Source organism: Polyodon spathula, chromosome 16 (genome assembly GCF_017654505.1).
Source record: "Polyodon spathula isolate WHYD16114869_AA chromosome 16, ASM1765450v1, whole genome shotgun sequence".
Classification (NCBI taxonomy): Eukaryota; Metazoa; Chordata; class Actinopteri; order Acipenseriformes; family Polyodontidae; genus Polyodon; species Polyodon spathula.
This window is the reverse complement of record NC_054549.1, coordinates 7,032,897-7,060,536: the sequence shown is the minus strand read 5'-3', so window position 1 is coordinate 7,060,536 and position 27,640 is coordinate 7,032,897. Positions and strand designations below refer to the sequence as shown.

The window sequence follows — 27,640 nt, the reverse complement described above, 5'->3', positions numbered from 1 at the left end:
TTATATTAGGGATTTTTAAACTGCTAGATTATAACCCATTATTTTCTTGATAGATTGTCAAAAGTGACAAACATGCAATTGGTCTGACTTTTAGCTTTGCCATATTGTGCTGCATCCGTTCGTTACAGAAACCGAAAAGTGTTCAAAACAACATTCTGGTTTAAAACGTAGTACCTGTCAGTCGTAAATTCAGAAGCAGTTTGTGTTAATTCATCGTGGGAGTGTTCTTGCACGTCTCGCTGCAAATTCTGCCGGTTATTTTAGCAGAAAAGTGGGAGCTGGAGGGTGGAGCTGAACTAGCTTTCATTACATGTTAGCACTCTGTTACCCACTTTGATAATTAACATGCCTTGATTGCGTGGGTCCAGATGTTTAAAATCGTTTTCAGGATTTAAATGTATAAATCCCACCATTTAAAAAAAATTTTGTACCACATTTGACCTCATTTATGATTGAGTGTTCTTAAAGTTTCCCATTCCACATTCCCTTACTCTGCTGTCGGTGGTGCGTTTGTTTTTGTTGGTGACCGTTGAACCGTTTTTCATAAAATGCATTCCCATTGTAATAGTAGACGAGCAGTAAAGGTAGCATAAACATCAGGACTGTAAATAAAAGGTATAATAAATACAGAATTCGGAGCGATTGGAGTCCTACACTGTGCTGGTGCCGGCTGCATACCTTTCTGTCATTTCGGTAAAGTACATTACAAAGGCCTGAAAGTATAGCCAGCTGGCAAGAGGAAACCCCTTTTGAAGATGCACACAGCCATGGAGCAGGGTGGGTTCAATCAACGCCCTAGCCTTGTGCCAGTCCAATGACGCATATTACATTATGTTATATAAAATTCCCAATCAAAACAGATCAACACAAACGTTTAACAGATAACGGCACCTGCACTTGCCATTATCGCTGGTTGTGCTGAAGCTACTAGATATTTGATTTGGTTTTGAAGCTTTGACTTTGAGCTGTTTCATCTAAGAAGTTGCCTTTTAATTAGTAAGTGTGATATCTAGAAGCAGGCTTGGTGCTGTCAGTTGCTATGTAGAGCTACCAGTGGTTGTTTCTTACAGGTCTCCTGTTTTTTGTTGTACAGTTAAAACGGCCAACTGTTTTGAGGAATAAGGTTTTGAGCATCAGTGTTAAACTCACTCAGGCAAGAAATCAATGTATTTAGTTCCTGAAGCATATCTCCTCCAGCTTGGATTCAATTCATTTGAAACTCCAACATGCATGTGCATGGAAGTAAAGCAATATTAACTCAAGTTCTTAGTCGCAGTAAATCTGAGTCATGTTTTAGAGGAATGCAAATGTGAAGTTTAAGAAATACCAGCCCTGTAAAATTAAATAGAGTGGCTTTACAGTATGTAGAACAGGACCTTTTTTATTCAACGCTTCATTTAATTGATCAGACATTATTGAGAATGTAATATAATGAATTCCTTCCACCTATACAGTGCAATCTTAATTGTTTTGTCGACTTAATTCTTTTTAAAAACCACTGCCAGGTTTCCAGAGGCCATGTTAGTTCTCCCTGAAAGGACTTCAGCTCAGTATACAAACTTCTACTGCAAACAGTCTTGTTTATTACATTTACAACAAGCTGTCAGATACAGTTGTCAAAAGGTCTTTACCTGGAACTATTAAAAAGGGAAAGCAGGGTGTTTGTTTGGTTTGAAAGAAAAGCTTATTTAGTTCAGAAGGAAGCAGGGTAATGAAGAGCATATCCCACCCTGTTTCACAGCTGTCACAGTGAATTATAAGGGCTCCTGCTCAAGCACATCTTCAGAGAGCAAATCCGTGCGACCTTGCCATGAATAAAAAAACACCTCGGCATCTCCAAATCCCTTTTCCATTAGTTAACGGGTTCTAATATCACCGCTGTAAGCACTCTCAGAGCCGAAATGCTTTCAAGATGTGCTTGGATGGTCTGTAGCATCAAGCAGAGCTGTTTAGTTTAATCCTTATACCATTTAACATTATCTAATGCCTTCATTACAGTAAAACCACCCTCATACCCAATCCAGTAGGGAGAGTTATCGTCAACATGTAACATTAGCATTGAGTATGTGTGAAGGATGGTTTACCGCATGCTAGGACCTCTGAAAGGTGATGAAAATAATAGAGGCAAGCCAGCTGGTTTGGCCTTGTGTCTGTTTGCGCAACATTGAAGATGGAGAAACCTGTTCTTTTTTTTAAGCACATAAATTGGTTACACAGAAGCAGAAATTCCTCTTTTAGTAAAACAAATCGCAGATATAAATTATAACTCCCCAGGGATAAGCCTACGCCACCCACAGTGGGTCGTCTTTATTGGTTTACAAATGGAACGTCAAAGGTCATTCAAACATAGGGTTATGTGTTAGCTCTGGAAGTGATATTTCACATTTAAATGCATGTAGGTTTGGTGTTGGTATTAGGAAATGCCAAGACTGACACAATGGATGTCCTGTGTTGTCACTGTGGGTAGCAGAAACTGAGTTGCCTTTTCTTCAAAACTGTTTGCATTTTACATACTTTATTTTAAAGGTCAAATTTTGAAGGTGAATAAAGTCAGTAAGGGAGTCCTCCTTACAAAACTCAAAAGCAGGTTTTTGCTGCAGAGGACAGAGTCTTTAGTCAATCCTTTCTCAGCCAGAAAACAAACGAATTTTTTTTTCATAAAAAAAAATCCACTTGTTTTCATAAAGGAAAAAAAAAAAAACTGTATTGTTTAGCAATAGCTTAAGTATTGTGAGTGAATGGAGAAATCTGAATGGGGTCTGGAATACATTCAAACAGTCATAAGAATTCTGTAGCAAAGGCTTTCGTGAAAACTGAATTTTCTTTTAACGTGACGCTAATCCTGATGGGTACCAAATGAAAAACAATACTGTATTGAGCTGGCAGCACAGAGTATAACTGTGTGCCACTGTGGCTTGTTGACGCTGATTTGCAGACCCATTGTTCTGCTGAGGGTCTGCAGAGGAATGGCTGGCATGGGGCAGGGAGAAAGAGTGGGAATCTGCTGACTCGTCCCAATTAGCTTCACCAACCCCCGTTTTCCTTTTGTGTGATGCCCATCTTTTCAGTCAAACTTAAAGATGTCAATAGAGTGCAGGAGGAAAAAAAAGGGCAAAATACAAGACTAGAGAAGAGGATAAAAAAAAAGTATATAATGAGGTTTTCAAGGAACCTTGAATTCATTTGAACAAAGGGGTATTTTTAGTCGTTTTGGGGGCCTGTCTCAAAGCGAGGCGTCATAGCTCTGGCAGGGCCTCTCTTGTGAGTTTATGAAGTGGCAGGGCACTAAGATGTATTTTTTTTTTTGTTTGTTTTTTTTTGGTTCCCTCTCATCCGTAGTCTCTGTGTCTGAGTGACAGTGGTAGCCGTACCCCTCTGACTTGCCTAGTGTGCGTGAAGGAGACGCCGGTGTGTTTAAAAGTCATAAATCTTGTTGACATGGCAGCTGTGCTTTGCAGGAGGTTTGGGGATTGCCTTCGCGTCGGTGATGGATCCACACTGGAGTGCTCACCACCAGATCTGTAAAGGTCTCTCGCTCATCTGTATTCAAAAGGAAATCCCGTCTTGTTGACCATTTCCTTTCCTCTCAAACAGTGTTGAATATTAGACTGGATATAATCCAGCGGTCCTGCAGGCCAACCTCATCTCTTTTTGAAGTGCATGTAATAATGCCACAAGACATTCAGCTCCTCCTCATTGTTATTAGCTTGTAATGATGATAAACCTTCATCTCCCAGCCAGCCTGCTCCCAGAAGGCACTCCCACTCCATTAGAGCATTCAAATAAAATCTTTTGCTTAAAATAACCAACCAAACAAGAGGAATTTGGTTGAACTGTGTTCTGCAAGATTCTACAGGTAGCATTCTATTCGGTGGAAAGACTGGGATTTTCTTAAAAGCATGGCAGAGAGATGTTTTTTTTCCTTTCAATTCTACATTGAAAAAGACTGTTGAGACGCAAAATGGCAAATTATTTATGCTAAACTCGTCGTTCCTCTGTTAAACTCTCTCAGGTAAGAAATCCCTTCATTTGGTTCAAGATGAACATGTTTAGAAGTATCTGAATGCTATATGACAAGATAAGTTAAGCCCAGTAAATTTAAATAGAATGGCTTTTGTAGTTGTACAGTATTGGGAAGGATCAGTTTTCAATGCTTTAATGCGTTCCTTAGCTACTTTCTTATTCCATTCATCTACTATGCCCTACTTGAGAGTTGACCATTGAGGTGTAATCTGATTATTCCCATGTTGATGGCACGAGTCCTCCTGGTGACTCACCTGTGTCTCTTTCTGCGTATCAGTCTTGCATTGCAATTGCTTGGACTGAAACGACTCATTTCTCGAAAATCTTCCCATCACAAAATGTGCCAAGACTTTCCATTGAGACTTTGCCCAGTTTTACTGGAAATAGCTCAGAGCCGGAACTTAGACTTGAAAACTGAAAGCCAAAAAGTGAGGCTCACCTGAAGTATTCATCCTTGAGAGATGCGGAAGACATAAATCGCGGCGAGGGGGGCACTTTAAAGATGTGCCAAGAAACCAAGAGTAACCTTGCATTGCCTTCGGCAACCGACAGCGCCGTTAAGGATCCACGCTGCAGACAGCGCAATAGCGCAACAAACAATATCATTTCCTATGAGCTAAGGGGTTAGCTCTTCCTCTTCAGACTGCCAGGGAGTTACATTTTTACCAGATGGACACGCTGTGTCTATACAGAGCCGAGCGGGGGTGCAGCGTTGCGTTTGGACAATAAGGCTGCTTAGCTCGAGAGCTCTTCCAGATGTAGAAATTTTCATCTGTATTCAGTGGGATCCTGGCCCGGACTGAAAAAGAGATGGCAGACTATTTATTCTTCTGCACGAGGAATGAAATGTGTAATTGGGTCTTATTTGTAACGTACTTTGATAAAAATATCGGTCCTTTTTTTTTTTTTATATGAGAAGCAAGCAGCCTGTTGGTATAGCTCATTTGGTGGCCAGTGTGATGATTGCAGTTTGAAATGGCAGTGTCTGAAGATCAATGTCAAAGTACCTCCGTGGTTGTTCTGCGGTGGTGTATTTAGTTTACAGGCATGTTCACACGGTGACCCAGGGCTCTTGACAGGTTGATACAATCCACATTCTCTTCAGCGCTGCGTGTACTGAAGGTGGTTGGTTGGTTTCATCAGCAGTTGGCCAAGCCCTCATTTTGGCGATTCACATAAATCCTTTGAAGGATTGTATCGTGAAAAGTAGCACACAAAATTGAAACAGATGGGGGAAGAGTGTGATCTGTAAAGACCTCAACAGCAGGACAAGTTACCTCCACGTTCATCAGAAACCCCAAAACAAAAAGAGTAGCATTAGTCAGCAGTATGTAGATCCCATTCACCTCTTGCCTGGGCACGGTTGGTTGCGTGTTCAGTGTTGGTTGTATGACTTGTATTTGACTGCAGTCTTCTCTTTGTGTGTTTTTACAGCATCAACAACAAGTTGCAGCAACCAGAAGCAGCAGCCGGTGTTCTGGAATATGCCATGAAGCATTTCGGGGAGCTGGTAGGTGCTTTAAGAACCAGACCTGTTTTCCCGTGGCTTGTGAAGCTCTTCGTTATTGATTTCAAAGGGTTCCAGTTGAATCCCATTGGTTTGTATCAGCAGCTGTGATCGGGGAAATGTTTCTGCTTTCCATCAGATATTTTTACTCTGCAATGTCGAACACTCTCGGATTGCAGTGTGAGCTTTTCAAATGACCTGAGAGTTTGCCTTCACGCCAAGGGAAAGACAAGGGTTTTATGCAGTTAGTGTCTTAATGCTCCCCTTTTACACTGTATTATATACTGGGGTTGACCAGGCTGTAAAGAAAATGTCATTCAACCCTAAAATGTCTGAATAACTAACGGCACTGCCACAGCTCACATTTGTGTCAAAGTGCAACAGGGAATTGATTAACTTAGCACAGAGGGCAATGGACTATTGAATTGCCTTTTGAAAATAGGGATCATTTTTCAGATTGATTTATTCGACGCAAGGACTGCTGTAGCCTTTCCAAACTTTCGAAGCTGGCAAGCAGATTTCATTAGTCTTAGCTGCAGTGTATACAACACAGAACATTTATTTCAGTTTGTTGAATTGTGGCTTTTAATGCAGGGCTCAAACTGCAGATTGGCATGTGAAAAGTTATATGTGTTTGCTTCCTATTAACTTTGTACTGTAAATATTTTTAAAACTAATGTAACATTCTTGCTCATTTGAATTAGGCCAGATGTATGGTGGAGATGGTGTTCATTCATATATTCTGTAATTTAAGTGACTAATTCCTATTGACTTGGCTGTAGTGAGGCCAGATCTTGAGTACAACAGGGTCTGGCTGTTGCTAAGTCTTTAAATCTTCAAAGGGGCTCAAGGTCTGTAAACTCTGGGAAGAACGGCAGCGAGGGACATAATGAGTAAAGAATATGTGTGATCCCCAGACACCAACACTTATGTGTATGTAAGGATTAAGACTTCATTAAAGTATATCTGTCAAAAATGCACTGTAAAAAGAATTAGCAGCCATGGCAATTCTTATTTTAAGAATTCCAAAGCAGGATGCTTAGAGTTGGGTGCAGTATAACATTTCTGAGGCAACGTGTAAGATATATAAAACAAAATATGGACAAACCTTGACTTGCTTGTATTTTACCCGAGGGGAACGGGGTGCGCTTTATTTTACTGCGGTCTTGTTATGCAAGTATTGAAAAGCTGGGACACGCTTAGTCTTTTGTTCATCATTCTCCTAGTTTTCCATGTAAAAGCTGAAGCTGTGTTCGGAGAGTAAGGGAGCAGGTAACCCTTGAAAGAATCTGTGCAATGTGTCAGACTCGGTGCGGCTGTGTCTGCCTAGGGGGTGCAGGCCACCTGCCTGTGCCTTTTGGGCAGCTCTGGAGCTCAGGGCTTTATTAAGCAGAGACACGCTGCTGTCTGAGCGCTGTGTGAGGGTCTGGTTTCTCAGACAGTGGAATAGCTGCCTGATGAGGTCACTGTGCTTGTACGCCACCTCAGTCCCCTTGGAGAGTGAAGACATGTGCAGGGTCACTCGCTGCAGTGCTTCTGAATGGATTACAAGCTGTTGGCTTTGTTACATCTGCTATGTGTCAATACCTTGATTGAAAAATGTGTCACATTGCCTGTTTTGTTGTCTGTGCCTTTCTTGTTATCTTTAAACTTCATTGAGGGCTGTTTGAGATCACCAGAAGCTAAAAGCTATTTCATATAATAGGCTGGTTTGTAGTCTCTGGTAATTTTCCTCGAATTATTGTTTCTGTGTTTTTTCAATGAAGCATAGTGGCTGACCATAGTGGGGTGGGGGTTGCTTTTGTAATTTGGCGTTTGTGTTGGAAAACCTGTTATGCAATGTGAAATAAATTGTAGTAAATTAGGCATGCTGTATTGAGTGTTGGATATATAAAGCAGCGGGTGTCTGTTTTACATTGTCTCTGCGATACCAGAGTAGTTGGAGTCGGCAGGGAATTTGCATTTACAGACCCTCTCTTGCGCTCTTGCACTGGATTGCAAATGAATTAACAGTGTACGCTTTTTTATTTTATTTTTTTAAATAAGCTTTTTCAGATATTTTTTTAAAATTACGTCAAATGATCTTATTGTAAATCATTTGGGGTCGTTGACATGTTGCTGCGGAACCCCGCTAGCTTTGCGAAAACATTCGCAGGCAGAAAGTAATGAGGCACAGCGAAAAAAAACAAAAAAAAAACATGTTGGAGTCCAACTCCTGATAATCATCCCAAAAACCAAGCACGGTACCGTCATGAAACCTGCTTTCTGTATAGAACATAATCAAGACTTGGAAACAATGTGGCTTTTATAGCCCTGAATGCGAATATTTTATTTCGAATAGCAGTTTAGTTGGGCATGTTCTTTGTGTATTGTGTCTTCTGTGCTCAGTTTTGAAGTACAATGTGCAGTGCAAATTGGAAAGCATGACCAAAACGAAACGTTGTCTACTCTGGATTGGGTAATCCAGTGAAAGACCTCTTATGCATATTGACTTGTCAAGAACTAAAGAATTTGCAGGCAGGGATACTGGATGCTGTACACGTAAAGTTGGGAAGCACAAATAAATGTGTGAATTAGGTTACTGGGTGATGTAGCGACACTGAAGTGCTGGGGTCAGTTGATGAAACAAGAGTCAAACTTTTTTTTTTTTCTTCCAGATGTCTGGTGCATGTTGATACTTGGACACTTATTCCTTCTCTAAATCGGGTTGTTACATTGGGTTAAAAAAAAAAGGAGTAAATTACAAGCAATTGCTTTAACAGAAGTCCCATATAAAGAAATGGTTAAGCATTGTTATAAAACAGTAATGACCAAATGGACAGCATTTTCTGTGAACACAGCATGTAGAGGCATGAATAGCATCTGACTGAATTTTTTTAAAGATTTTCTTTTTTTTTTAGTTTTAGTTTTTGTAGGAATTTGAGTAAATACATTACTGTAACCAAATGGAGCATTCTTTACAGTGCACCACTAAAGTTAAGCAATTTCTTCGGTTTGGCTTTGAACTCAGTAAAAATGCAATTAGGTTTGCATCTTAAAAGGTGGCAGCTGCACTGTATTACGTACATGCCTGATACATGGACATGCATAGTCGGCTTCAGACAAAATGTTTACAGGTCTCGCAGGTAAGCAGGGGATTATATTAGATGTGGTCTATTGCGTAGTTAAAAGCAGAGCCTGTGTTTTTGAGGTTTGTTAAAGATTTCATGCTGCTAGTGATGGAACTTCAATGGCTCATGAAAATATAAAAGCAAAACATGACATCACTGGTCCAGACTGAGCATGCCACATTACAGGGCCACCGAGGTCAAGACCAGATTTTATTGCTGTGAATTCCTCATGAAGTCCGACTGTAGGCAGCTGAGAGGTAATCTTGGATCACGGTGGGGTCAGAGAGAGACAGACGTTGTCGTTTTATTTACGAGTTAGAAAACTGTTTTTAAAAATTGACGTCATCCTCCTAGAATGTCAGAAAGGGAAGACTCGATTCTTTAATGAAACAGGTGACCGCTAACGGGATATATCCTCAAAGGGTCCCGGCTGCCTGGTGTTACATTGTATTGGGGAGTTTTCAACCAAGTTGACTTGTTTAAGCTAAAAGGACTACAGCAACGGATCTTTGGATGTCAAACTTTTTTTTTTTTTTTTTTTTAAGTTGATGTCATGATTAAGTCAACACAAAACAACAAAAAAAGCCAAGTAAAATTTCCCTAATACACAGCTCAGACAAACTTGGATGCTACTGCTTATGGAACAATGGTACCAGACCACTGTATCAATTCATGCGGCAAATTTTCATTTGGCTTTCACTGGTGGGGTCTGTCTTTTCTCCACTATGATTAATGGAACCAGTGAGCAACTTCTAGTCCCTATAGTAACAGAGCAGGTTTCTATCATAATCTGACCCTGGAAAGAAAACAGTAGTCTTTAAGACCGCTCTAGGGAGAGTTTTGGAACCCAAGACCTTCCAGTTTGAAAGAGTCTGTGCCAATCATTACACATTGTCATTCTCTCCATTCCTGTCATTAGACATTGCTTAAGGTTAAGACCCTGACTTTTAATAGAGATATGACAGAAAATGAAATTTCCAGGATGCCTTTTAATTAGCTTTTTGTCAAAAGATTTCTTTGACGACCCGGTGGAGGTTTTAGGGGCTGGCTTGATCAATCCCATTCCTAAAGTGAAGCCTTGGTAAACTGTCCTTTCGTTACTGATGAAGAAAGCGTTATTGCTTTTCCATACCGTTTGGTGACCTTGTGTAGTTTACCAAGGATTACATGGTGGTTTCGGTCAAAAAGTGTTCTCCAGCAGGTATAGGACATAAACCGTTAAAAAAAAAAAAAAAAAAAAAAAAAAAAAAAAAAAAAAGGAAAACAACGCTTTTGAATATTAAAAACCAAAGGAACAAAGTGCGTTCTCTCTCCAAGCTTCCAAAATTAAAACTAATGATCTTGACACCTCTGGGTGTGTGTCTACAATGGAGAAATAATCATTTGGTGGCCACCTTGCGTCAAACTTCAAAGGGAGGTTAACTGCTGAGGTCATTGTATGTATGTGTGTGTGTGGTGGGGAGGTGGGGGTTGCCCTTGGAGCTCCCTTTACACTGTTGCCATGGTTCTGAACATGACATCATCGTAAAGAAACAGCATGGGGTCCAAATAAAGCCATGTGATTTATGATGCATTATCTTGGATGATCCGCTACTGCCAGGCACGTTCTGCTGCTGACTGGGCTGCTTGCAGGGAAGTGTGGAACAACTAGGGCTGTAAAACTGGGAAGGTTTTCTAAGGCTGCTTCGTTTTAACAGCCTCCTAAAAATCACGCTGTTTTGGGAAAGCACTGCCCTTTTGCTGTACAAGAAGGTATTGTCAGCAACCCCACCCCCACCCCGCCCCCTGCAATGTCTGTTTAGTTACTGATGTACTGCATGCGGCTTTACTGTTTGGCCATCATCTCTAAAATGAATGGGGTCTGGTTTTGAGTTTATGGATGGGTTTGCAATTCTATCAGTATGTTCATGGGTTCTGGTTTTGAGTTTATGAATGGGTTTGCAGTGCTATCACTGTGTTCATGGGGTCTGGTTTTGAGTTTATGAATGGGTTTGCAGTGCTATCAGCGTGTTCATGGGGTCTGGTTTTGAGTTTATGAATGGGTTTGCAGTGCTATCACTGTGTTCATGGGGTCTGGTTTTGAGTTTATGAATGGGTTTGCAGTGCTATCAGCGTGTTCATGGGGTCTGGTTTTGAGTTTATGAATGGGTTTGCAGTGCTATCAGCGTGTTCATGGGGTCTGGTTTTGAGTTTATGAATGGGTTTGCAGTGCTATCAGCGTGTTCATGCTCACACCCTTCTGTTCCCCAGGAGATCCAGGCCACCTGGTATGAGAAGCTACACGAATGGGAAGATGCTCTGGTGGCATATGATAAGAAGATTGACATGAACAAGGAGGACCCTGAGCTGATGCTGGGGAGAATGCGCTGCCTGGAGGCACTAGGGGAATGGTGAGTGGGGTCAGGATTCACCATGAACCAGTTCTACTTCTATACCAGCAGAGGAAGACAATTGCAATGGTATAAGTGTAAAGCAAGCTGCTCCACAACTGCCAGCTCCTTAAAAGTCAACATAAACTGATGGTTCACGTTTATGAACGAATGTTGATTACTGAATACTGGCTCCTAATTGCTGTTTTTCTTTTTAAACAATACCTCATCTTCAGAGGGATCTAATTTGTGTTTTGACTTATGGAAAGTAAACACAGAAACAGTCGCTCGGAGCAAAACACGGATCCGTCTAGAATCAATGGAGTCAGGGCTGTTTTGATTTGTGCCAACACTCTTGCATAATGTTATCATCCAGTGGCACGCACAGATAACGATTGGGATCACCACAATGTTTGCCAAATCTGAGTTGGGTAAACGTTGATAGAAGCAGTCGGTCTGGAATGTGAGCCTATTGAAGGCAGGCAGTGCATGCCTGTGAGATCTGGCAACTAGCAGTCTGTTTAAAAGACTTTGCTTTGTAGTTCTTCACAGAAGGTGACCTTCTTATCTTTGATGGTACAGTGAAAAAACAAATTTGTGTAAACAGAAATCATTATTGGAAGACCGGGTATGTACAGATGTGGCCAAAAGTTTTCCCATCACCTAAATATCAGTAGGTCGTTTTTAAAGATACATTTGTAAATAGTACTGTGCAAACCACTGGCAAATTGCCTCCAAACCAAATTAATAAAAGTTCTGAGGATTTAAAACTGAAAACAATTCACGATGTGTTCAGTCAGTCTAAATAAACATTCCTCCACATTTGGTGTGTTATGGCTTCAATGCGTAACTTCCTAAACATTTTCACAGATTAAACGTTTATTGAGTTGGCTCTTAAACTGTCTATTCCCTTCCTTGTATATAATGATAGACGACTGGGGGAGAACCGCAACACAGACAAGCTGGCTCTTAGCAGCTAAGATTAGGAGCCAAGCCGTGATTCAACATAGCTACCCTGATTTAGCCGGATATATTGCAACAACGTGACATGACAAAGTACTTTTCAACGGTAAATCAGTGAGTAGTTATGTCGTTCTCTCGCACTGCTGATATGACTGTAAATAAGTCTTCCCTGAAATCGCTTGCTTGCAGTTTCCTGAAGGCAGTGGTTCTGTACATGCAGCAGCAGTACCTGCAGATGGTTTATTTAACTGGTTCCTGGAACTGCACTCAAGTGTTTTACCAGCTGTCATAAAATACACCGTGCTCAAGGCTGCTGGCTACTGCCGACATATATAATATCAATGGAGGGTGAAATGAAAATAAGAACAGCAGGGCTGTTTTAAGCAAGGGGACTGTCTGACAGGGAGCTCTTTTGCTAAACTCGACCTAAGTTAGGTTGGTTTAATTAATATACAGCTATGGCTAAAATATTTGCATTACCAAGAATTTTAGGATGACATCATGTAATCAGAAAATCAAAGTAATCACATCATTGGTTAGTTTTTCAGCATATGCAGCCCACTTTGAGGACAGGTTCTTTTCAAGACTTTTTTAAAATGTTTTTTATTATTTTTTAAATGTTCCCAGTGTTTTAGGTCCTACTACTTCACCTGGTAGGCTATTCCAGAAATTAATAACTGCAAAAAAAAAGTGCTTCCTGCCTTCTGTTCTTACTTTTCCTCAGCTTCCATTCGTGCCCTCTTGTTCTTCTCTCTGTGCGCAGTTTGAAGTCGTGTCTCCGGGTCGCTTTGTGTGTACCATTTTAAAGGAGGCGTTTGCGCTGGTTGTTTTTCCAGGGGTCAGCTGCATCAGCAGTGCTGCGAGGAATGGGCTCTGGTCAGCGAGGACACTCAAGCTAAGATGGCCCGGATGGCGGCTGCAGCTGCTTGGGGCCTGGGTACGTTACTCTGCCATGAAACCCATTCTGTTAACTTGCCTCCCCCCCCCCTCTGGAGGTCAGGGCTGCAGATCCAGCTGCTGAGATTGGTGGTTCGCGGTCTTCCTTGTTACAGAATTACAGTTTGTTCCATCGCTTGCATTTAGTGTTCCAAGCTTGCATTGTCACTGATGCCGCAGGATGAACAGTCAGGTCTATAGTGTTCCCAATACAGCAGCAGCTTTAACGATGATAATAACTTCAAGAGCATACACATTGTAACTATTTTATAGAAAGTTAACTTTCTATGATGCCGAGAACCATACCCCTTAGCTTTCCAAGTCAGGGCATTCCAAATGTACATGAAGAAATCACCAGACTGAGCAAGCCACTGTTTTGAATATTTTTTTTACTTTTATAAAGAGCAGATGCTTTTTGTTTTTCTGTTGTTTTTCTTGTCAGAGCAGCTGCATTTAAGGGAGCTGGAGGCAGGCATTGGGTTTCATTTTTTAAAATTTTATTTACCCAAGTTTCGCTGAGATTTGAAATCTGTTTTTTTAAAGAGTCTAGCTCCAGTGGAGTCCAAGATCAACAACAATAATATAAAACATGTTCTAGACGATGCGTTACAATTCAATTCCAGTCAAGTATAAAGGTCAGAGGAGGACAGAGCATGATTTAAATTCATGCAGTTATGCAAATACAAAATCCAATTTAATATTGCTTATCGTAGCAGGTGCCACCTGATATTTTTATTGCGAGGCCGCTCTTAAGGTGAAGTCAGCTCTGCTGGCCTCCCTCCAGTTCATTAGATTTTGAATTTGGCTTCCATTGTAGAAATATATGTATGAACTCGAAATGATATGCCAGTGGCTGAAAGTAATATCCCTGCGCTCCACAATAATAAAAAAAAATAATAACTTCCCCTCCTAATAAAATTTACAGCCCACATCTTCATTTCCATATAACCACGGCAATCCCCATTATCATGTGATTAATCATTATCCCTCTGCTTGCAGGCCACTGGGACAGTATGGAAGAGTACACCTGCATGATCCCCAGAGACACCCATGACGGGGCTTTCTATAGGGCAGTCCTGGCTCTGCATCAGGATCTCTTCTCATTGGCTCAGCAGGTACATGGCAGCAGCATTTCCAACCAATCGATGACTTCCGTTTTGTTTCAGAAGCCTCATAGCCACATAGGATCCAAGGCCGGTGGCCCCGCTTATGTGCTTAACTTGACTGTTTGGTATTTCAATCCGTCCGTCTCATCTGGGTCCAGAAGAATTTTGCTCAGAAGTGAAACTTCCTCCTCACAGATCCCTGTGGAATGCAAGTAGCCCGGTACTGGATTGTTGCTGGAAGTTGCGCACTGTTGCACTTAAAGGTATCATGATGTGTACATCTGTTTGCCTTTAGCGATGCTCTAAGGCAACGGAAATCCTTAGATTCGATGGGTTTTGATGCTTTCTTTAGTGTATTTGAAATAAAAGAGTATTTCTCTGACCTACGTTATGACTGAAGGCTTAGAAAAAAAAGAAATCTGCACCAGAGTTTCTTGGATATAAAATTAAACAAAAATAATAATAAATTTCAGCATATAACCTGCATCAGATTAGCTGCCAATTATGGTGTTGCATAGTTGAACTGAATGTAAGATTTTTCTGCGATGATGCTGAGCAAGGACATTGTGTTTCTCTATGCATGTTTCAATGCAGAAGCCCACATTTGTCATCCACTGGAGCATGGGCACTCGTTTGGGCAAGTATTTGGCCCCCTGCTCTGGAGCTTTCATACAGAGGAATTTAGGAACGCATTTGCCAGGTGGGCGCTGTGGAGAAGTGAGAAAGAGCTAAAAGAACACAGCAGACCTGCACAGATCATTAACATTGCAAAACGTATGATCAAGATAAACGGACAGATTCAAAACAGAGTCAATCTGCAGATTTTGGCAGATGGAATGTCTTTGTCATCCACTTGTTCTATCCCATACTGCCCAAAGGTAATGACGTCTGGATATGTGGAGACACCCGCAGAAGTAGCTCATTTAAAATTAGACCACAGCATTCACAGCACAAAAGCACAAGTACACTACAGCGACGTACTTTTCGTTCTTTTAGTTTCAGGGGCGTTTTATTGTTTTATAACCAGCCTAAAGTCTGAAACCATAATTAGATAATAATGAATGTAATAAAAAAAAAACATAAATAAATAAATAAATAGTGATTGCAAAGTTTTCTAGAGTTGAAGGTCAACAGAAACTTAATGAGCTTGCGTGCATGCTTGCATGACTTTGAAAATAAAGTCTTTCTAAATTACTCGGTGTGCATTGCAATAAACAGAAATGATCATTTAAAGGTGCCGTGTTCCGTACATTCGTTTTCAAAGTGTTTTCCATAGATCGCAGGAGGTTTTTACCTGACTGGGCTTGTGTCCCACCAAAATGATCTGGACTGTAAACTAACTGGACTGTCAACATAGTACACAAAACGAAACATGCGTACAAAGAGGGACTATTATATTAAACATTTCTTTGTTACTCTGAAGTTGCACAGGCTGGGTTATTTCCCCCAAAACCACAATCACAGTGTACCACAATCCCTTTGATACAGTGCTATAGTAACACCACCAGCTTTATTCCGGTAATGTGAAATACAAGTAATGGAGCTGCATCCAGATCTCAGCTGGTATGATCTATATATAGAGATTCCTAGACAGGTGACAGTAGTTTCACTGCTCCCAGTAAAATGTCTGGTATGCGGTGGCTAGCCAGAGGCAGACAGGCCTGGGACCCATGCTGCATTGCTCTGTGCAGATGTTAAATACAGTCTGGCGTTAATCGCCTCAAATGAATGCCTACATCCCCCACATGCAAAGTGTGTTGCTTCTATACTATGTAATGTAATGTAATGTGACAGCCCATTGTGTGCCGGAATCTGTACTTTCTACAGTGTCTCGTAGTGTGTAATTCATGCCCGTCAGGCACCCGAACCAGACTCCCACCACACCAGCTGGCTCTCAAAGCAGCCACATTAAGAAAAGCAAAACAAACCTGAAATTATTTTACAGTAGGGATTTTTTTTATTTTTTAAAACAGTCCCAGAATGACAGTCAAGCAGATGTTATCTAAAACTAAAGGTGTTTGTATCTGTTTTTCATTAACGTTGTGTTTTAAATGCGTCCATTTAAACTAAACATGTACAGGTCGTACGGGAAAGTTAGCATAGATTTCCCATGGTGGTCATGGTCATGGATATTTTGTTGCTTTTCAAAAACAATGATGTCAACACAACAGCATCAAGACAAGAAAGACACGTGGAAATAAATAATAATACATACAGCGAACATGGGCTCCAGGCCTCTCGTGATATTTAGACAGGGCTTTTAGAACAGTTTCATAAATATCAACACTTTTCAGCTTTTAAACACACTTTTAAAGAAGTTATTCTACTGCATTGGAAAATATGACGTAAAATCATCTTCGTGAATCACATTTTTCATTTTCCTAGCTGCCACGTGGTGGTTTTATCTTTCAAATTGTTTTTATTTCAGTGTATTGACAAAGCAAGAGACCTCCTGGATGCTGAGCTGACTGCCATGGCTGGAGAGAGCTACAGTCGGGCCTATGGGGTGAGGAGAAAGATTTGCCAGGGCAAGAACGGGGAGCAACATTATAAACACAAAATAATAACCATGCTCTGTATGTGTGTTTCTGTTTCTAGGCCATGGTGTCGTGTCAGATGCTGTCTGAGCTGGAGGAGGTGATCCAGTACAAACTGGTTCCAGAGAGAAGGGAGATCATTAGGGAGACCTGGTGGGAGCGCCTACAGGTGACTGGGGGCAGGATCGAGGGGCTGGGAGGGGCAGCGGGAGAACGCATGCACCTTTCAGCCCTGGAGTCGGAAGTGACATTTGTTGTTATGGTCTTAACTTCGCCCTCTATGGACAGACCCTTCACACAGTTCATCGCTGTTCGTACTGGACCCCCTTTGCAGTCATTTGATAGGCGTGGAGAAAGAGTGGCCCTGTCCAGTCCACATGGACTTTTAGTTTCACAACGATTTCAAATCCTTTTGCTTTTATAGAGTTTCTTCCTCTTATGAATTATTCCCATACTTGCATGTGCTGATTTAGGCCAGACAGACTGGAAGCAGAACAGTTACATAATGCTGGTCCTCAGTGCTGTAATGCTGTAACAACTGTCGCCTGCAGCCAGGGGAGTTTTTAGCTTTAAAACACACTAAATGCCAGATGCATACTTGTATGAAGAATATAAAAAAGTTGTCGCAATACAATCCTACAATTTTCCCCTTTATTGTTTAGTTTTATATGTATCTTTCTGCTGCACAGCACTTCTGACCCTGTCTAAGTATAAGAAGTCCCTTTTATTGTTGATTTTACATTAGAGTATTAGCCAAGAAAGTTCCCTTCGCTGTAGCTTAGAAACCAGTTCAACAGAAATAATTAGATTTTAGTTGCTTTTTTTAAATTATTATTCTTCCCTTAACACTTGTTTGGTGTTTCTGACTGCAAGGAACACTTGACTTCCGTTTCGTCTAAACTTTGTGAACTGTCCCTTGCTTGCAGGGCTGCCAGAGAATCGTGGAGGACTGGCAGAGGATCCTGATGGTGCGTTCCCTGGTTATCAGCCCGCATGAAGACATGAGGACGTGGCTCAAATACGCCAGCCTCTGTGGCAGGAGCGGACGCTTGGTGAGCGGAGGGGGAATGTCGACACGAAAACTGACCAGCTCTAGTGCACTGACTCAGCCATGAGACATCATTAATAGTAATATTAGTATTAGTTAAATCCTTGGTAGCCGAGGCTCTTTCTACTAAAATGTCACTAAAATAAAATAGAAAATCCATTACTTCAAAACACTAGATCAGAATTCTAAAGTACAACTGTAAGTATAGACGTTTACTGCAGTTGCCACATTGATGGTGCCTGACTAAGTTGCAGACACCAGAATAAGTGATTTACAGTTTGGAATTCAAAAACGCAAAGAGGAAATCTTTTAAGCTAAATGATCCTGTGTATCAGTAAAGCACAGAGATAGTTAAAAGCTGTGCAAGTAAAGCCCTGATCCTCTGACCCTTAGGCTCTGGCTCACAAGACCCTTGTCCTGCTGCTCGGAGTGGATCCCTCTAAACAGCTGGACCACCCCCTGCCGACTGTCCACCCCCACGTCACCTACGCGTACATGAAGCACATGTGGAAGAGCACACGCAAGGTAGGCTTTACAGCAGGGGCAGGGCACTTTACTGCTGTACTCCATTCATTCATTTCTGTACAATCGTGGTAGTATCAAACATGGGATTGCATCTAATCACCGCATGATGTGGTGCAGGTAGTTTATTCCTAACCCTGTCATTCAAGTACTTTTACATCACAATCACAAATTTAATATATCAGGGGTCTCCAATCACAGTCCTGGAGGGCTGTTCCACTCCAGGTTTGACAGGAAGCATGATATAATGAACTCCTTCAGGATCTGGATGGCGGTTTAATTGGTTATATTTAGATCAGGGTTGGAACAAAGACCAGGAGTGGAAGGACCAAATGTGACCGCCCTTGAATTAGACAAATGTCTTTTGAGTTATAATGAAGATATAAACTTTTTGTCTCCACTGTGTATCAGTCATAGCTCTCAAAGGGAGGAGTCAGATGCTGATTATTTATAGCTGGTCCATATGGTGCGCTTACACAAAGTTTCTTACAGCTTTGCTTTGTAGTTTCAGCCTGGTGTTTTTAAAGAAAGCAGAGTAGCATCTCTAAAGGGTAGTTTTACTAGTGCTGCACTCATTAGCAAAGTGTTTAGTCTGTTGAAGATTACAGCACCGTAGTATTCCCTTCCCCAGTAAAAAGAAATAACAACTATCCCCGAGTGCTGAGCGATGAGGAACCCACGCCCTAGAGCAGTCTGAGTGGCTCAGGGCTTTGGTAACGGGATATATGAAGTGTCTCACTGAGGTAGCTTGTTGCTTATAGTGTCTGTTGGAGACTGTGTGAAATGTACTCCAGGGGTCCTAGCTGACAGCTGTTGTCATCATGAAACTGTTGCTGTAATCCCCTAAGGCATGATTCAGGTATTTGTTAGGTCTGAACCCACACTTCTCTAATCAAACAAGAAACTGCATTCTTATGTGTTATGACCAGAGGGGGAGGGGTGTTATTCCTTCAAAATATGATGTTTGTAACCCTGGATAAATCATTTGTATCAAACCACTGGCAAGACTTCTTGATGATCGGCTTCTGTGTGTTTGGAGAGGTGCATCCACACACAACTCTTGGGCTTGCCATTAGAAATCGACGACTCATCGGTGTAATGAAGGGGTTGTCAAGCTGTCTTTGTTTTTTCTTGAGTGCTCAAGCGGGTGGTGTTAAATAATGTCTGGTGATGTTTCTGCCCTCATCAGATCGATGCCTTCCAGCACATGCAGCACTTTGTTCAGAACATGCAGCAGGAAGCCCAGCACGCCATCGCAGCTGAGGATCAGCACCACAAACTGGAGCTCCACAAACTCATGGCCAGGTGAGTGAAGCACTGTGCAGCGGACAGGGTGTGCACACACACTTGGGCACCTGCCTGCCACCTTGTCCCTGAAAACAGGCACCAATCAGATGCTTAACTTCCATGGTGGAAATTATAAGGAAAAAAATCAACAGTGTTAATATGGGTCTGATTTCAGTGGGCTTTTAAAGGTCTTGTGTGTATATATACTGGATTTCTCATTAAGAGCTTAAGAATAGGTCTTTCAAAGTCTAGATTGCATTGGTAACACACGCAGGACCCCTGCCGTGCACTACAAAGGTAGGTAAGCATCATTAACTTATACCATACATTAACGAGTTAGGTCGTCTTTATAATCTCACATATTTAGTGTATGGAATGTGTAATGCTTTACGAGTTGAGCTGAAGGTGAATGCGAGTTTATTTGGCAGTAATCTCAACATGCATTGCAAAAATCGTAATGCAAACTGACAGAGTTTATTGCAAGCTCACTCTGCATGAAGAGCCAAAGTTAAATAAACAACCGACAAACAATTCTGTGGCAGGTCCTGGGTATACAGCCATATTGATTGTTTTTCTTTTATGTTAACCATCTCAAAATGAATCCCCACGTTCATACTGCAAAGCAGAAAATCACTTGTTTGAATTATTATGATGATTAAAAGTGGCTTCCTGGTAAATGTCTCGCACTCGATTCCTAAGCGCATACACCTGTTTCCCCTTAAGGGATTGTGAGCCAACCTGTTCCTGTTTCGTCAGCATGTGCAAGACATCTGTGTAATTTCAGTAATTTACACTGCACGATTCTCAGCAGTAGCATTTGGGAAAGAGTATGATCTGTGGGCCTGAATGTCCATGTTCTTCTCTCAAGTCCATAGGAAAAAGAGTATATTCTGCAGAGCGTTAATATTTAAATGCAAAGTAAATGTACATCTCTGCAGCTCGGATAAATTCAGCATTTAGAAGTCTAAGCCCTCTGCTGCTCAAAGTTCAATTTCCATGAACAGTACAACTGCACCAGCATTGCCTTGCTCTGCTACATGAGAAATCCTGAAGGGACATCCATCTCGGGGTGAAGTTTGCAGAGCAAGAGGTTGAGTGCTTACAGAATGGCTTTAAAAATGCAGCACTCATAACTGAATCCTCAAACCTAATGAGTTTTTAAAAGGCTTCATATTATGAAGTACTTCCTCTGTACGATTCAGCACAAGTCGTTTCTTGTGGCTGGAAATGTCAAGAACCGCGTGGAACTTGATTTATTTGAAGCGTGACGTTATTTTCCCAGCGTCTCTTGTTAATACCCTTTAAACAGTGTATACAGGTTTTGCTGATCACATTTTTTTTAAACTTTTTTTTCCCCCCCAATTGAAAATCTTCTGATTCCTGGGACCCAGCAGCTGGGAGGTGAGTGTGTGTGCGTTCTGTTTGGTAAAAGTTCTGTCTCGCGCTCTCTCTCTCGTCAGATGCTTCCTGAAGCTGGGTGAGTGGCAGCTGAGCCTTCAGGGAATCAACGAAAGCACCATTCCCAAGGTCCTGAAGTACTACAGCCATTCCACAGAGCACGATCGCAACTGGTACAAGGTGAGCGGCAGACATGCTGGCGCCCTCTTGTGTGCGCCGTCTGTATCTGCTTTTAGAAGAAGCCTTGTCTTCAATTACATCTGTTTGTTGTTGTTATTGTTGTTGCTATGGGTCTCATCGAAGTTTAAAATCAAAGTTTTTCCCACTATTGTCAGAGATTTCATGTTTTAACGTTTTGACCTCTTGCAGCATCTGTACAGAAAGACGTGACACCCTTTTGGTGATTTAGTAAGCTACATGCTGACATAGATACATGCATTCAAAAATACATACACACACGGCCAAAAGTTTTGCATCATCCTATAACATAATTAACTAATTTAGCTTCATAAAGTCAAACCTGCTGTATAATGTTACGATAACATATTGAATTACATATTGCTTTGTAGTTTTCTAATGCTTAATGAAAAAAGGACAAAAATTGAAAAATTTGACATTTGAAATACTGTATTACTATTATGGCTTCCGGTAGACTTTTTGTGATTTTCATTGATTACATGATGTTAAATAAAAGATCTAAATGATGTTTTAATTATCTAAATAGATGTAAATACAGTGTTTTTTTTTTGTTTTTTTTTTAAATCCTAAAATTCTAGATGATGCTAAGCTTTTGGCCATAGCAGTACATACACACACACACACACACAAAAATCGCCTCATTGCTCTGCAGGCGGCAGCGTTCTAAGTCCATGTCTTGAATTCACATTGAAGCATGTTCCAATAGTGTATCTAATACATTATTCTATAGTTCAGAAAACAAAAATCGCATTGACAGTCCAGTTTGTTTACACTGAAAAGCTGAGAAAAAACCATATCCCTCCTTAAAACTTGTGTTAGACAAATAGACAGACCTGCTCCTGCTAGTACAGTAGCTACTGCAATAGAAGGTCATAGATCAGCATGCTTTCTGCTATACTAGTCCTTCAGTAACTTCACAAAGCGGGGGTCACCTTTATTTACAAATTTTGTTTTTTGTTTTGTTTTTGTTATTCTAACAACATTTTACAGGAAACCCCCTCTGAGCTGATATTTTCAACATGGGCTTATAAGGTAACAATCTCCATTTAATAGCATGTTATTAAAAGGCTACGCCTGTAAAGATTAGCTTGTTAAATCTCACTTACCCGCAGCAGCAGCAGTGGTGATGGGGTTTAGAAAAAGATAAGAAAAAAAAATGTCTTTAGAAATAGTTGCCTGGGAATTGTCACAGTGGTTTAATGGTGTTCGTTTACTGGGGTTGGATAAGTAAGTGCTTGCAATACAAGAAGTAGCCTGTGATGTATTGGGGGGCTATCTCACGTGACTCATTAACGTGGGATAATCACGATGGGCAAGACAACATATCTGAAAGTCGACAGTGGCCCTGCAACGCTGCCTGTGTCATGGCAGTTTATCTGTATTTTTCTTGCGCAGCCTCTTGTAGATTGTTTCTGAATGTGCAGTGTGTTGTGATTGTCATGCCGTGCTCTCTGTTCCATGTCCCAGGCCTGGCATGCGTGGGCAGTGATGAACTTCGAAGCCGTACTTCACTACAAGCACCAGAACCAGGGGCGGGACGACAAGAAGAAGCTGCGCCACGCCAGCGGAGCCAGCGCCAACGGCGAGGCCAGCAACAGCGAGAGCGAGGCGGACAGCAACGACAACAGCCCCGCACCCTCGCCCCTGCAGAAGAAGGTCAACGAGGTAGAGTCGGTGTGTTAAGGGAACCTCGTATCAGGAATCCTGGTGAATGTCAAAGATTGAAATGTTTCAAGAAAACTAATAATTAAATTGATTTAGGGTTTCTGGTTAGGGGTGGGTTTGATCAATTGATAACCAGCCTGGATGAGCCAGAAGAAGAGATTTTCTAAAGCATTTTATAGCAATGGAGCATCCCTCTACCCCTGGATTACCCTGAAAAAATGTCATGTCCCCATTAAAGCAGGTTTGGTATTTTTAGCCAAGCCCTTACGAGATTGTAGTGTTACTCAAAATACAACCATGTAATTCAGCACAATTGACACTGGGCAGTTATGCTGCAAAAGAAAGACTCAGGATTGACCTAACAGCAGTCTCTCCAGTCAGGAGTAAAGCATATGAGGAAGCTTTCAATGCCACAGCTTCAGATTCCAGTTATGCCTTACGTTATATAATACGTTATACATATATATATATATATTTTAGACAAGCGTTTCAATAATTGACTAAATGATTTGGAGGTTAACTGTCCATTTGTCCCCTCTCCTGTCCTCCAGGACCTGTCCAAAACCCTGCTGATGTACGCCGTCCCTGCCGTCCAGGGCTTCTTCCGCTCCATCGCCCTGTCCCGGGGCAACAACCTGCAGGACACACTCCGGTAAGACACCCCCCGGCTCAGTCCAGCCAGGCAACCGTGCTGGAGGAGTCATCCTCCAACCCCTTTATTCATCTTCAAACTGGCTTGTGTCCTGAAAGCTAATGGGGCTCTAATATTCCATTCCACAGTGTGTTTAGGAGAGATCACGGAGCTGTGGGTTACTCTAATTTCTTATGCTGTAAGATAGGTGCTTACTTGGTTAGAGAGAGGTAGACATCTAGTGGCTATATTGCGATATGACAACTCATTACAAGAGAAACAACTGCTTAAGACTTTTTTTTTTTTTTTTTTTTTTTTAATTTATTTTGTATCATTCCAAAACTTTTGTTGCATTGTCATTTAGGAACTCTTTGTATCTGAAATGCATTAGTCTCACGCTGTTGTTGTTTTTCTCCTGTGTGTCAGAGTCCTGACATTGTGGTTTGATTATGGACACTGGCCTGAAGTGAATGAAGCCTTGGTGGAGGGGATCAAGACTATTCAGATTGACACCTGGTTACAGGTAAAGAGTCAAGCAATACAATACAATACAATACAATACTGTGCAGCACCTCACAGCTAAGTGGATTCTGACGCAAGGTATTCTAGAGAGATGGAGAACTCGTTCACTTAAACTGTGCATGTATGGGTATAAAGAGGGTAGGGTTTCACAGAGCTGATTGCTGCTCTTTCTGGTTTCAGGTTATCCCTCAGCTCATTGCTCGAATCGACACCCCTCGAGCCCTGGTGGGACGTCTCATTCATCAACTCCTCACTGACATTGGCAGATACCACCCGCAGGTAAGCGCAGTCCCAGAGGGTCTTGCCATCGAGTCTGTGTTTTTTTTTTGGGAGTCGTTGATCCTAACTGTTTGGTTGGTGTTCTAGGCGCTGATCTATCCACTGACTGTAGCCTCCAAGTCCACCACCACTGCCCGGCACAATGCAGCCAACAAGATCCTGAAGAACATGTGCGAGCACTGCAATACCTTGGTCCAGCAGGCCATGATGGTAAACGACTCTGCATCATACACACGAATACACTGCAACTCATTATTATTGATATACCTGTACCGAAGTACACCAGGTTACACTTTAAAAACACACAATCTCTCCTTCCTCTCCTTTCTCCTCTGTCCTCTCTCCACTCCTGTCCTTGTCCTCTTTCCTGTCCCCTCTCACACGCTCCCAGGTAAGTGAGGAGTTGATTCGAGTGGCTATCCTCTGGCATGAGATGTGGCACGAGGGTCTGGAGGAGGCGTCGCGTCTTTACTTTGGTGAGCGGAACGTCAAGGGCATGTTCGCCGTGCTGGAGCCGCTCCACGCCATGATGGAGAGGGGCCCACAGACTCTCAAAGAGACCTCCTTCAACCAGGTGAGCATACCTGACATTGGGAGGAGTCCAGCCTTGTTTCTAGTGCTGAAAACAGAACAGGCCCTAAACTGGGATTCAAATCCAGAAGCTGTAGTTATTTTAGATAGGAAATAATTATCCATTTATTGCCAAACTTCACAATCTTGTTAATAACTTATAAAAATTATGTTGCCAATACTAAAAACATTTAATTGTTAGACTCTAGTTCAGTTTAGTTTACCCCTGGAGATCACCACTTTAACATCAGTGGAAATTAATTGGATCTCAGAATCTGCTGGTTTAAAGGCATGGTAATCTGCAATTAAACAAGCTTATTTTTCCACTTCAGTTTTTATAAACCTTCCATGTAGTTGTTTGCCCATCGCCTCTGTCTCTGGGAACCCATTCACACAGTGTACTTCGCTGGTCACTGTAACCCTGCCTGTCTTGTGCAGGCGTACGGTCGAGACCTGATGGAGGCTCAGGAGTGGTGCAGGAAGTACATGAGGTCTGGGAATGTGAAGGACCTCACCCAGGCCTGGGACCTCTACTACCACGTCTTCCGCAGGATATCCAAGCAGCTGCCACAGGTGAGCCAGCGAGATCCCCAGAATACCAGCCCACTGACGCAGTAGAAGTGCAGGGCCCCCCACGTCTCCGTTTCACATGCCATCATTCTGGCCTTGGAGAGTTTTGTTTGATGGCATTGCACTTGTAGATAGATCATTGTAAAGGCGTTGCCACAGAATGCAAAGTTGTGTCTGACCACAGCAACTGAGCCAGGCGAGTTTCTGCTCCTTTTCTGCCAGGTGTTGCAATTCCTCCCCTGTCGTGATGTCTTTGGGAGGCAAGGAGAATTAGTTCACCTGACAAAAAGTCCTGTACGTTGCTCCAAAAGAGATAATGGCACTGAGCTTCAATGTAAAAGAAAATGTAGGTGAAAGTATTCCTTTTTTTTCCGATCTGTGCTTTTGTTTTTGTTTCCAGTTGACCTCTCTTGAACTCCAGTACGTGTCCCCCAAACTCCTCATGTGTCGGGATCTGGAATTGGCAGTTCCTGGAACATATGACCCCAATCAGCCAATCATACACATTCAGTCCATAGCGCCTTCTCTACAAGTCATCACTTCCAAACAGAGACCAAGAAAACTGACGATCATGGGTAAGAAAGAGTGCGTTTAAACTTGAATCTGCAAGGCTTACTGATCAGGATTATACATGCCAATCCATGTGCCCAGCCATGCCATCAAAAATCTTCCTAGCCCAGCCCAACCCAGCCACAGATAAGAAATAGCCAGTGTCTGTTTCTCTAGGATTGGGTCCAACTGGGTCTCCAGCATGATCCAGCCAGGGCACATCATCCAATTTGGGATCACTGACATCCATATAAAATCTCTGTCCATAGGTCGATCCTCTGTATAATGTCCTGTTTCCAGCAGTCGGGGTGTCTTTGCTCCACCCTTTGCCTCACCTGTTCTGTTATCTTTCTTCAACCACAGGGAGCAATGGCCACGAGTTCATGTTCTTGCTGAAGGGTCACGAGGACCTGCGGCAAGATGAGAGGGTCATGCAGCTCTTCGGATTGGTCAACACCCTCCTGGCAAACGACCCTGCGTCCCTGCGCAAGAACCTCAGGTAAGAAATGAAGAGGTGAGGCTCACCAGAGGGTAATGATGTGAGAGGAGCACCGACAGAAACGTGTGGATGTGGCCGTTGTGAAGTCAGACTTCCGGATTTAGTGTTTTCTGGATTTGTTTCAGCATCCAGAGGTATGCTGTGATTCCTCTGTCTACAAACTCTGGTTTGATTGGCTGGGTCCCGCACTGCGACACTCTGCACGCGCTCATCAGGGACTACAGAGAGAAGAAGAAAATTCTCCTGAACATCGAGCACCGCATCATGCTGCGGGTACAATTGCACAATGGACTTGCTGCAATATCAGTTTTTAAGCACCGGGAGGCACTGTTTGCTATGCATGAATCCCATTCAAAAGAACTGTAATTGCGACAGCTGCTCCTACAAGTAGTAGATCTTCATAAAAGAGAGGATTTATTTTTATTCTCAACCTGTCCCCCCCTCCTTATCTAGATGGCTCCCGATTACGACCACCTGACTCTGATGCAGAAAGTGGAGGTGTTTGAGCACGCTGTCAACAACACAGCTGGGGACGACCTGGCCAAGCTGCTGTGGCTCAAGAGCCCCAGCTCTGAGGTAAAGCCTTCCTCGTCACACTGCCTCAAGAGATGCCATCATTGGAGAAGAGTCGTCCTTAGCAGTCACTAGTGGAGTGATTTTTGTCCACATGCAGAAAATACTTTTCCTATGGAATGTCTCCTTCGTTAATTTTATTATAACCAGGAAATCGACTGCAGCGTTAAAGCTCTTCAATATTTTCCCCCTAGGTATGGTTTGACAGGAGGACCAATTACACTCGCTCCTTAGCTGTGATGTCAATGGTGGGCTACATTTTGGGTCTCGGAGACAGGTAAGGAATAGGATTTTGTGGTGACCATTAAGCATTTTCATAGTTTGAGCCATCTAATGTAGATGGTCTCGGGTTGCATGGTTTTGCTCTGGTGTGCTGCTTATATTCACCCTGCAGTAACTTTCTAAACTTGCTGTTTAGGCATCCTTCAAACTTGATGTTGGACAGGTTAAGTGGAAAGATCTTACACATTGACTTCGGCGACTGTTTTGAGGTGAGTTTTTTTCTTTTTTATTATTATTTTTATGATTGTGTGTTTTCTTCCGCTTTTGTATCAAAATGAAAAAATGACCAATCAAATGCGTGTCTTTCTTTAAAAAACAGGTTCAAGTTACAGAAGCTGTTTTACTGTTTTTGATGTAGCATCCAAGCAGATCCAAAGTTGTCTTTCTGAACCTGGATCAATTGTCTCGCAGGTTGCCATGACGAGAGAGAAGTTTCCAGAAAAAATTCCCTTCAGGCTGACGAGAATGTTGACCAACGCTATGGAGGTGAGCGAGA

The 27,640-nt window shown here is 42.1% G+C and overlaps 1 protein-coding gene across 4 annotated transcripts in view; it reads left to right on the top strand.

Moving 5' to 3' along the window:
* LOC121328834 (serine/threonine-protein kinase mTOR-like) overlaps positions 1 to 27,640 on the top strand; it is a 78,204-nt gene that overhangs the window by 48,311 nt on the left and 2,253 nt on the right. The window contains exons 29-53 of one of the 4 annotated variants that reach the window (XM_041273925.1): positions 5,458 to 5,533; positions 10,891 to 11,030; positions 12,809 to 12,909; positions 13,908 to 14,023; positions 16,443 to 16,520; positions 16,613 to 16,720; positions 17,478 to 17,603; positions 17,993 to 18,124; positions 19,311 to 19,426; positions 20,869 to 20,986; positions 21,995 to 22,036; positions 22,472 to 22,669; positions 23,221 to 23,321; positions 23,727 to 23,823; positions 24,003 to 24,101; positions 24,189 to 24,311; positions 24,493 to 24,675; positions 25,110 to 25,244; positions 25,642 to 25,816; positions 26,154 to 26,289; positions 26,415 to 26,562; positions 26,743 to 26,865; positions 27,057 to 27,139; positions 27,281 to 27,353; positions 27,556 to 27,630. In XM_041273925.1, the coding sequence (XP_041129859.1) occupies positions 5,458 to 5,533; positions 10,891 to 11,030; positions 12,809 to 12,909; positions 13,908 to 14,023; positions 16,443 to 16,520; positions 16,613 to 16,720; positions 17,478 to 17,603; positions 17,993 to 18,124; positions 19,311 to 19,426; positions 20,869 to 20,986; positions 21,995 to 22,036; positions 22,472 to 22,669; positions 23,221 to 23,321; positions 23,727 to 23,823; positions 24,003 to 24,101; positions 24,189 to 24,311; positions 24,493 to 24,675; positions 25,110 to 25,244; positions 25,642 to 25,816; positions 26,154 to 26,289; positions 26,415 to 26,562; positions 26,743 to 26,865; positions 27,057 to 27,139; positions 27,281 to 27,353; positions 27,556 to 27,630 (2,902 nt within the window). Of the gene's footprint in view, positions 1 to 5,457; positions 5,534 to 10,890; positions 11,031 to 12,808; positions 12,910 to 13,907; positions 14,024 to 16,442; positions 16,521 to 16,612; positions 16,721 to 17,477; positions 17,604 to 17,992; positions 18,125 to 19,310; positions 19,427 to 20,868; positions 20,987 to 21,994; positions 22,037 to 22,471; positions 22,679 to 23,220; positions 23,322 to 23,726; positions 23,824 to 24,002; positions 24,102 to 24,188; positions 24,312 to 24,492; positions 24,676 to 25,109; positions 25,245 to 25,641; positions 25,817 to 26,153; positions 26,290 to 26,414; positions 26,563 to 26,742; positions 26,866 to 27,056; positions 27,140 to 27,280; positions 27,354 to 27,555; positions 27,631 to 27,640 lie in introns of all 4 variants that reach the window. The other 3 variants (XM_041273924.1, XM_041273928.1, XM_041273926.1) reach the window with 3 other exon arrangements.